General features: G+C 59.7%; 3 protein-coding genes across 4 annotated transcripts; 2 read left to right on the top strand and 1 right to left on the bottom strand.

The window, feature by feature from the left end:
- The first annotated feature begins 76 nt into the window (after positions 1-76).
- FAU (FAU ubiquitin like and ribosomal protein S30 fusion) lies at positions 77-1,436 on the top strand. Its single transcript, XM_043581674.1, has 5 exons — positions 77-186; positions 441-523; positions 626-770; positions 1,036-1,091; positions 1,265-1,436. The coding sequence occupies exons 2-5, from the start codon at positions 449-451 to the stop codon at positions 1,388-1,390; spliced, it is 402 nt and encodes a 133-aa protein (XP_043437609.1). The 5' UTR covers positions 77-186; positions 441-448; the 3' UTR covers positions 1,391-1,436.
- A 2,193-nt stretch (positions 1,437-3,629) lies between these two features.
- ZNHIT2 (zinc finger HIT-type containing 2) lies at positions 3,630-5,048 on the top strand. The gene has a single exon (XM_043581672.1). The coding sequence runs from the start codon at positions 3,803-3,805 to the stop codon at positions 4,997-4,999; it is 1,197 nt and encodes a 398-aa protein (XP_043437607.1). The 5' UTR covers positions 3,630-3,802; the 3' UTR covers positions 5,000-5,048.
- A 156-nt stretch (positions 5,049-5,204) lies between these two features.
- TM7SF2 (transmembrane 7 superfamily member 2) lies at positions 5,205-9,900 on the bottom strand. 2 transcript variants are annotated; one of them, XM_043581669.1, is made up of 10 exons: positions 9,647-9,900; positions 9,055-9,251; positions 8,917-8,971; positions 8,354-8,548; positions 8,168-8,271; positions 6,678-6,797; positions 6,422-6,590; positions 6,129-6,209; positions 5,912-6,034; positions 5,205-5,592 (listed from the first exon to the last, which is right to left on the bottom strand). In XM_043581669.1, exons 1-10 carry the CDS (start codon positions 9,696-9,698, stop codon positions 5,432-5,434), a joined length of 1,257 nt encoding a protein of 418 aa, XP_043437604.1. In that variant the 5' UTR covers positions 9,699-9,900; the 3' UTR covers positions 5,205-5,431. The 2 variants fall into 2 exon arrangements, with proteins under 2 accessions (XP_043437604.1, XP_043437605.1); XM_043581670.1 differs by having other exon boundaries at positions 9,819-9,841.
- Between the last annotated feature and the right edge of the window lie 93 nt (positions 9,901-9,993).

The following is a 9,993-nucleotide window of genomic DNA, read 5'->3' as shown; positions in this document are numbered from 1 at the left end:
AGAACGCCTGCGCAAAGCGTAAAGAGGCGGAGCTAGGACTGCGGTGGGCCGTACAAAAACCAGAGACCTTCGCGGTCGCTCAGCAGTGACGTAGCACGCAGCAGGCGGTGAGGACGTGCGCGCCCTTCCTCCTTCCTCTTTCTCGACTCCATCTTCGTGGTTGCGGCTGCGGTGGCCGTAGTTCAGGTAAGATTTGGGTCCCCGCTGGATCTGGAGAGCTTAACAGTAAGTTGGCCGCGAGATCAGAGGGCACGGGAAAAGTAGAGGCAGAGGGGCTGTTCTGAGGGCCAAGTTCTGTTCCCCACCCGACCTCCCTGAAAGGCCCGGCCTTACCCACGTGAGATCCCGCGACCACCTAAATCCCAGAGCGATCGGCCCCGGCCCACCACCCATCCCCCGACCCCTCTAGAGCATTGTTTCTCATACAAGCCTTTCTTCAGTCGCCGACATGCAGCTCTTTGTCCGCGCCCAGGAGCTACACACCCTCGAGGTGACCGGCCAGGAGACGGTCGCCCAGATCAAGGTAAGGCTGCTTGGTGCTTCCTAGGCTTCATCCTCTTTTTTTTTTTTTTTTTTTTCCAATCTCCCCTCCCTCGGGAACAATGACGAATCTTTTTCCCGGTAGGCTCATGTAGCCTCTCTGGAGGGCATCGCTCCGGAAGATCAAGTCGTGCTCCTGGCGGGCACGCCCCTAGAAGATGAGGCTACCCTGGGTCAGTGTGGAGTGGAGGCTCTGACCACCCTGGAAGTAGCCGGCCGCATGCTTGGAGGTGAGTTGGGGAGGATTGTCCTTTGAACTGTTTGTAAGCTCATAACGAGTGTGGGCTGTGGAGTTCATTGTCCTCAATCCAGGGTGGTTCTTGTTTACCTCCCTTAGAAGGAACTCCTGAGAGGTCCGTGGGAGACTGAGCCAGAGCCTAGTTCTCTTTTCAGTCATTTATTAGAGCCTATAAAGGCTTGAATTGAGAGAGAGAGGATTCTGCTGGGTGGGGCCTTGTTGCTCCCCTGACTGTTGGCTGTCCTTTACCATCACAGGTAAAGTCCACGGTTCCCTGGCCCGTGCTGGGAAAGTAAGAGGGCAGACTCCTAAGGTAGGTGAGAGTATTGGTGGTGGTGTTCGGAATTTGTTTTGTTTTGTTTTCCTTCTATCAAAGTTAAGCCAAGACCTTTGGCCTTTCCTCTTGTCTGCCTTCTTCTTGGAGTTGGGCTGAGGGAAGGCACGGAAGAGGTCAACCTGGGTCTGATCGTTCCTTCCTTTGCCCAGGTGGCCAAGCAGGAGAAGAAGAAGAAGAAGACGGGTCGTGCCAAGCGGCGGATGCAGTACAACCGGCGCTTTGTCAACGTTGTGCCCACCTTTGGGAAGAAGAAGGGCCCCAATGCCAACTCTTAAGTCTGTCGTGATCCTGGCATTCCCCAATAAAGCCACTTAGTCCAGACATCTCATAGTTTCACCTTCACTTGCAGGGCTTCGGGAGGATACGTGGCTCCCAGGGTCGGTGGTGTGTTCATTAGTTTCTTGGCACTGTCTAGTTGGAAGAGGCAGGGACCCTTGGGCTGGCGTGGGCAAAAAGCGATAAACTACAAGAAAAGGCTTGCCATGAAAATAACTCGGTAATTCTCCCGAGTCCTTTTTTGTTGTTGTTCTTTAAACAGAAGGTGGCAAGAATCGTGGGAGGATTATGGAGGCCGTGGTAAAGGAGGGGGGTTTGAATAGTAGATCTATCAGGAGGGCCATTCTGACCTTCCCTTGGAGATGGGACCAGCTGTGTATGGCCTTAGTGGAGTCCTTGGCAAGGGTCGGGCCTGTCCCCACTTTAGAAAGGTGGGGTGACCCCATTGGGTGGAGGCCAGTGACTTGGGCAAAGCAGTGTAAAGAATTCACCCCAGGCAGAACAAAGGAGATAGAAGTTTATTGAACACAGTGCAAGGGAGGGAGGGCTGGGATAAGGTGAGGAGGTAGGGGAATGTATGGCATTTTCTTTTCTTGCAACCTGTGCCTGGTTGCAAGTAGCCCATAGGTCAGCCAAGACGTATGGATATTTTGAGCTGGGTCATCTGATGGGCCTGTTTGTTGCCCAAAAGCGGCTTGTACAGAAAGCATTGCCTGATTACTTTGGCATTGTGTAACTTTGCTCACCTAATCACAGGTCAGGTGGGTTGTTTCTGTGTTCCCAGAAGCGGAATTCTCTGGGATTCATTTCAAGGTCCCTTAGCTATGTGGGTACCCACTTGTTTTGATAAGGTTTTTCAATCTGCTTGTTCTTGGAATACAGTATAACATGAGGTAAAGACCTCGGGATCTAGACTTGGACTGCCTTGAGTTTTAATCCTCGCTGCATTTATTTTCTGACTGACAAACTATTTAATCTCTGTCATCATCAGAGTTGCTGTGGAGACTAATAAAGGATGTGAAAGACTGAGATCAGTACTTGCCACATAGAAAGTGTGCAAGTATATTGGCTATTTTTATCTCTAGTAATCTTTCTAGAAAAAAGACGTCCCCTCCCTTCTAGGAGTTTGGATTCTCGTGGGCTAAGTGCAGAAGCTAGTTAGTTTCAAGTGCTAGAGCCTCAAAGAAAGTAAGCAGGGTGTTGTAATGAAAGAGGGGCAGGGGGTGGTGGGCAGACATAACATCACAGGGAAGGGCTCTGAGGATGTGTGACACCTGAAGCAACCTGTCAAGTCAGATGACCAGAGTTCCAGCCAGGAGAACAGTGTGCAAAGCTATGTGGTATTGTTAACATGGAGGAGTTTGGGTTTGAGTCCCAAGTGCCAGTGGAACGTCGCCCGAGTACAGGGAAAGGTTTTAAGCACGTGCCTGATGTGATCTGACTTGTGATCCAGTACTTTCTCTGCCTGATTTTTCCGGACAGCTGGCAAGAACAGAAACCAGTTAAGGACCAGTAGCTTAGACCAGTGGTCGTGGGGATGGAGAGAAAGAGCAGACTTGAAGGTCCTCAAATTCATCCAGATCTTGATAGGGAAGGAAGTGATCCACATTGAGATAAATACAACTTACTGAGGCTGGGACTAGATGGAGGTGAGGGACTAAAGAACCAGAGCTCACTTTGATGGGTGCCATGGATGGTCTTCAGGACACTTGCCACGGTTTGTGTGGGTTATCACGCCCACTCTGCCACAAATAAGCTCCTTTAGGACAGGGACCACATCTCTGCCCCTCAGTGTGATTTTGGAACCTGCTGTGGATTCTGCCCTTAAAAGTTGGATAAACCACAGATTAGGAGGGGGATTCTAACAAGTTCAGTCTTCAAAATTGCTTTCTTCTCCAGAGGGGAAACGCCTCCAACACACACACACACACATTGTAGGCCAAGTAATCTATCTTCATTCTTTTTCTATTCCGCTTTGTGTCCCCTAGTTAGAATGGCTACCCTCCCAGCGCAGGGACGCATCTCATCCCCCGAGGGCCTGGGGCAATTAGCCGCCTAGAGTTAGGTGCCTCGCCGAGGATAATTTCCGCCACCGCGCTTTCTGGTGCCAAAAAGGGAGCCACTAGGGGGCGAGCTGGTACCGGCGGAGCTCCCGCCGAGCGCGCTTGCGCTCCCTCCTCACCGCTCAGGCCGGGCTTGTGCGTCAGGAACCCTCTCCTGCGCCTGCCCGAGCCCTACTTGACCGAGAGGTGGGGTTTGGCTCCCGAGTGTGGGCGGAAGTTGCCGAGAGTCCTCGGGAGCTTTGGCTACGCCCCGTTGGCCTCCCTTGGAAGCGGAAGCAACCGCTTAGCGCCGGAAGTCGCCCCGCGCCGCCTGCGCGTGTTCGCCAGTGGCACCGGGCGCCGGTTGCCATGGAGCCGGCCGGGCCGTGCGGTTTTTGCCCGGCGGGGGAGGCCCAACCAGCGCGCTACACCTGCCCTCGCTGTAATGTGCCCTACTGCTCGCTGCGCTGCTACCGGGCGCACGGCACCTGCGCCGAAGACTTCTACCGGGACCAGGTGCTGGGGGAGCTCCGCGGCCGCAGCGCCTCGCCCAGCCGCCTGGCCAGCGCCCTGCGGCGTCTGCGTGAGCAACGCGAGACCGAGGACGACCCGGAGGACGCAGGCCTGAGGCCTGGCCCGGCGCCCGGCGGCCTCTCGGGGCTCTGGGAGCTCCTGGCCCCGGCCGAGAAGGCGGCCTTCGAGCGGCTGCTGAGCCGGGGCGAGGCCGGGCGGCTGCTGCCCCCGTGGCGGCCGTGGTGGTGGGGACGCGGGGCCGGGCCGCGGCTCCTGGAGGAGGTGGGCGATGCCGCGGGCGGTGACCCCGTGGGGCTGGAGCCCACCCCCGCGAGGGCGCCACCGGAACCCGTGAAGGAGGCCGCCGCCGAGCCATTTCTCGGAGACGCCCCCGAGGCCTGCGCGCCCACCGTGCCCACCCGGATCCCCACGCTGGCCAGCCTGAGCCGTGGCCCGGCCTCGCCGCTCGTGCGCTTCCAGCTGCCCAACGTGCTGTTCGCCTACGCACACGCTCTTGCCTTGTATCACGGCGGCGGCGACGACGCCCTGCTCTCCGACTTCTGTGCCACGCTGCTCGGCGTTTCCGGCGCCCTGGGTGCGCAGCAGGTCTTCGCCTCGGCCGAGGAAGCCCTGCAGGCCGCAGCCCGGGTGCTCGAAGCCGGCGAGCATCCTCCTGGGCCCCTGGGCACACGGGGCGCCATGCGCGAGGCCGCCCGCATCCTGATGGGCGAGGGCCCGGCCAACCAGAAAGGCTACACGCTGGCGGCACTGGGGCACCTGGCGCGGACCCTGGGCCAGGCCCGGAGGCAAGCTGTGGCTACCGAAGAGCGAGATCGCCTCTATCGGGCGCGGAAGAAGTGCCAGTTCCTGCTGGCTTGGACCAATGAAAATGAGGTGGCCCTCACGCCCCTGGCTCTAGACTGTGCCAGGGCCCACCGAGCCCACGCTGTGGCCGCCGAGGAGGTGGCAGCCCTCACTGGGGAGTTGGAGCGGCTTTGGGGAGGCCCCCTGCCACCTGCTCCAAGAATTCTCATTGAGGAACTCCCTGGCTGAACTGGGATCTCTTTGTCATGAATAAAGCCGCGACTGCTGTGCCCTGGCATCGGTGCCCATTTCTGAGTAACAGCTGTTGTCCCACCCCCTCTCCCCTCCCCCACCCCCACCCCTGGGGCCCACAAACCACCTCTCAGCTTCTCCCAGATCAGAGCTGACCCAGCCGGTTTTTAAACACCCTAACCCCAGAAAGGGAGAGAAGTGGTACCAAGGGTTCCAGATGTTTATCCGAGGAGGACGAGCAGCCCCCCCCCCACCCCACCCCCATTTTTGGGGCACTGGCTTCATTTCTCCTCTCTCCGGAGCACCTCCCTGAGGCTGTTCACCCCTGCCCGCGGGAGCTCAGAGCAGGGGAGGGGTCCAGGCTCCTGGTGCTGCGTGCGCTGCCGGGCGGGTGGGCACGCGCCCCCACCCGGGGTCGGTGGAGCTGCTTCAGTAGACGTAGGGCAGGATTCGGTAAGGCACGCGCCGGCAGTACTCCTGCCAGGCCAGGCCGTACTTCCGTAGGCACTGCTGTTCATCCCGGGCCTCCCGGTGCACCAGGAGCGCCGTGAAGTAGAGGAAGTAAAAATAGGGCAGCAGGTGAGACACCCCTGTGGGGAAGCGGAGGCTGTGACCCCTCAGCAGCGCCCCCCCTCCCCGCCCCAGTTCACAGAGGTTTCCACACCCACTGGCTCACGGGGACCCCGGGGCTCTACGGTGAAAGGTCCAGGTCTGCAGCAAGGCGCCGGCACGGCTTAGGTTGGATGGAGGTCGGCCCCGGCCACTCAGTCCATCCCCAGCCCCCTGACGGCTCCCTCCACCGGGACGCACCCCTGCTCTGCATTCCACACCCAGACTGGGCCTCCTGTGTTCACCATCTCTGCCCCCCGCACGCGTGGTGCCCGCCCTGTGCCCACCCGAGCCGCTCACCGCAGGGCAAGGACCACGCCAGAGCCATGATGAGGTCCCCGAGGTAGTTGGGGTGGCGGACCATACCCCACCACCCGGACACCAGCAGCTGCCGCCCCGTGGCCGTGGGGATGGTCTCAAGGCCTGGGGAGAGACAGGGCATGAGGGGGCGGGGGGACTGCTGGAAGCCCAGCTGTCCTTGACACTTCACTCGTGGCAGCCCGGGAACCCAGCTCACCAGCCACTCTGGGGTCAGAAGGATTCTTTCGGAAGGTGTTCTTCTGGGAATTGGCTCTTCGGAAGATGTAGTAACCAAGAGCTAGGGGAAAGCACCAAGTGGTCAGGGCTGAGGGTTATAGCCTTCTACCTGACCCTAACCCTCCCCGCACAGCCCCGGAGACCTCGGACCCAGTCCTCCCCAAGCCCCCCAAGCCCCGGCTTTAGAGAAGCGCCTGAGGCTTAGCACCTACCAGGTGCTGAATAAACATGACGTGAATGAATGACAGGGGGAGGAGCCCCTTCCAGACTGACCGTTGATGAGACAGATGGCGGAGGCCATGGGCAACCCCAGGGGCTGCGGGTGGTGCAGCAAAAATTGGGCCTGCAGGCTGTAAGTGAAGGGTACCCAGGCTAGGTCCCCAAAGGCCAGCATGAAGCCAAACCCGTCGTGTGTGATGTCCATGGTGGTGAGAACAGCCTCCTGCAGGGACGGGACCCAGACACACTGGCTCAGTCCCCACGAGGTCCTCAAATGCCCTCCCCGCCTCTCCGCCCAGTCGGGCCTCACCTCATGCCAGAGAGCATCACCCACGTAGAGTAGCTGGAAGCCGTTGACCAGCCACATGGCCAGTGAGGGACTCCCCCGAAGTTCCGCTTCCTGCATCAGCAGGGCCAGGTTGATGAGGACCTGGGGTCGTGGGGGAAGGAGAACAGGGCAGTGTGTCCCCAGCCCGTCTCTACAGAGGTGGCAGCACCTACATGGGAGAGGAGCCAGCCTTTCCCCTTACAGCTCTCAGTCCTCAGGCCTTTGTCGAATGGATCCAGGCCCTGTACCCAGGGGAAAGACTGCAATAGATGTTTCTGGAAGTGCTCCCTGCCTGTTGGCTGACTCTTGCCTCGTCCTATAATATTCCTTTTGGGAGAGCAACAGACAAGGATTAGAACAGATGTGGTTTGGGGGCGCCTGGGTGGCTCCGTCGGTTAAGCGTCCGACTCTTGATTTGGGCATAGGTCACAATCTCACAGTTTGTGAGTTCGAGCCCCACGTCAGGCTCTGCGCTGACAGGGCGGGGCCTGCTTGGGATTCTCTCTCTGCCTCTCTCTCTCTCTGCCCCTCCCCCGCTCGCTCTGGCTCAAAAATAAATAAACATTAAAACACACACACAAACTCTTCAAAACAGACCTAGTTTTGAATCTCAGCTTTGCGACTTGGGCAAGCCGCTGGCCCTCTTCAAAGCCTCCTTTCCCCCACCCCATGTGGGAAATGATCGTGGACCCGCCTTATGGAGCTGAGGACCAGTGGACCTGACGCATGGACAGCACGAAGCACGATGAGTCTAGCACCCAGGAAACACTCAGTAACGGCTGGCTGGCAGCCAGCCTGTGCCGAGCGCCCCATTCTGGTAGCGGTGGCTTTGGTGTCGCCGTTAACGTCCCCGCTTCTAATCCCCACAAGAACCTCAGCAGGAAGCTCTCTGACTTTATTCCATTTCACACATGAGGAAATGGCCTCAGAGGCCAGAGAGACCTTGCCCGAGGGACCCTTTGGGAAATCTTGACCACAGTCCAGCATGGGGGATTACAACCGAAAACCACAGTTGGCATGTCATCAAGGCCACTGGTGACGACCAGGTTGCCGCACCCAGTGACCAGTCTTAAGTTGGGCACCGCTTGGACCGGCAGGCAGCATAGCATCACCCTGTCCTGTCCTCAAAATAGATCTTGAACTTGACTGCTTTATTGAAAGTTGCACCTGCTCACGTAACTCCCTCCGTGCCTTTTCTCCCGAGCCATGCTATATATTTTTTACTTCTGTTTTGTCTGCCTTCCCCAATAGAGGGTAGGCTCCATGGGGACAGAGATTTTTTTTTTTCCTTGCTTTCCTGTAACTTTTTCTCCTTTGTCTCCTTGGACCTAGAGCAGTGCCCAGGGCACACAGTGGACTCAACAAATATTTGTGGAATGGATGATTAATGGTTTACATCTGCACAGCATTGGCCCTGCCTGCCTCAGCAAGCTTATCCATCCCACCCCTCCCCTTAGCCGGGCCCAGCATACCCAGCCGATGAGGCCAGGCCGCAGTTCACAGAAATATTTGAAGTCAAAGGAACAGATGCGCGGGTTGAGCTCCCGTCCCAGGAAAAAGTCGTAGATGGGGTTGCCTGGAGAACAGCCGATGGATGAAGGCGCAAGCGAAAGCACCCCCACCTGCCCCCATCCGCTCCCTACAGGGCCCCCTCTCACCTGAGGTCCCCCCAGGTGCCAGGGCGGAGGGAGGGACTCCCAGAGCCTTCAGGTAGAGAAGGAAGCTGAAGATGAAGGCGGTGAGGGTGGCCGCAAACGCCAAGGGCACGAGCATTTCCGGGAGCGCCCCCAGAGGCAGCCCCGCGGACACTGCCAAGCCCACCAACAGGGCCGTCAGCACCAGGGCCTGGAAGCCTGAAGCGCAGTCCACGATGAGTCCTGGGGGCTGCGCCCCTACACCCCTGCCCTCCCCCTCCATGCCACCCCCACCCCCACCCCAACACACACACACAGTCCAAAGCCCAGGGAGGTCAGGGACCTTGCCCTTGGCTTTCAGTGGGTCACACCGACCACTGCTCTGGTGCACAGAGTAGCAGCAAATGCTGCGGGTAGGGGTGGAGGAACAAGGGACGTGCAGAGGGACAGTGAGATCCCCCACGTCGGCCTGGGCACATGGCATGAAATAGGCATCTATCGGAGCTTGGGGTCGGGGGCTAATCGCCACTGGGCCTGGATCTCCACCCCCACCGGGCGCAAGTCCGGCGCAAGGATCCCCCAGGCACCGTTAATGGGGTAGCGCAGGCGACTCTTGTCCTTCAATTCCAGCCCCTCGGCCACCTGCAGGCACAAAGGGACTCTGTAAGGGGGGAGGGTGCCTTCTCTCCGGGGGCGCCCCCTCCCTCCGCCCGCCGAGTCCGCACCTTGCGCGCCGGCAGTAGGTAGAGAGCCGCCTGAAGGCCGAGCCAGGTGAGCCACAGCAGCAGCACCCGCGGGCTCCACAGCACGTCGGGACCCGGCAGGTAGGGGGGTGGGCCCAGCAGGCGCGCGGGGCCCGAGCGGGCCACCAGGAGCAGATGGAACATGGTGGCGGGGAGCAGCACCATCAGCGCCGCGGCGCCTGGGGAAGGGGGCGGTCGCGTCGGGGGTCCGCTCCGCAACTCGCCCACGGCACCCGCAGGCGCCCTGTTGCCTCCAGGGCCCCCTCAGCATTCCCACTGCCTTCTTCCATATCCCGTCCTCGGCCCTCAGCCCCTTCCCTGACTTCCACCTTGGTCCCCGCCCCACGCTCGCCCAAGGATCCTCCCCTGCTCCCCATCCTCCGTCCAATCCTCCACTCCTTAGATGCCGCACTCTGCAGCCGTCTCCCCAGACACTCCCCCCACCCCCCACCGGACCCCTCTGCCTCGGGATACCCTTCAAAGCCTTCCATTCTCAGACCCTGCACCCTCCCCCATCTCTCAGTTCACCCCGTACCCGCCGAGCCTCTGGTCCCAGCCCCGCCTGCCCCATTACCCAGGGGTCCCCCGAATTCCAGCGGAGCCCGGGAGCCCTGAGGATAGGCCATGGTCTCCACTCCACCCGGGGCCGGGGGATACACAAGCGTCCGTCAAAGGAACACTGTCCACCCCATCCCCCAGGAGATGAGCTTGGTGACGCAGAGGATCGGCCCGCTTCACGCAAGCACCTGCTTGGTCCCCGAGCTCGGACTACAAGCGCCCGAGTGCCGAGCTCTTTAAATGGACCCGCCCCCGGCCCATTCCAGGCCCAGCAATCCAGCCAATCGGCTCTCGGGAGCGGGCCTGACGCGAGGGCCTCCGAAGCCACCTCCGTAGCCTCACAACTCCACCCCGGGCAAGCCC

The sequence above is a fragment of the Prionailurus bengalensis genome, chromosome D1, assembly GCF_016509475.1.
Source record: "Prionailurus bengalensis isolate Pbe53 chromosome D1, Fcat_Pben_1.1_paternal_pri, whole genome shotgun sequence".
NCBI classification, from domain to species: domain Eukaryota; kingdom Metazoa; phylum Chordata; class Mammalia; order Carnivora; family Felidae; genus Prionailurus; species Prionailurus bengalensis.
This window is presented reverse-complemented; position numbering and strand designations above follow the sequence as displayed.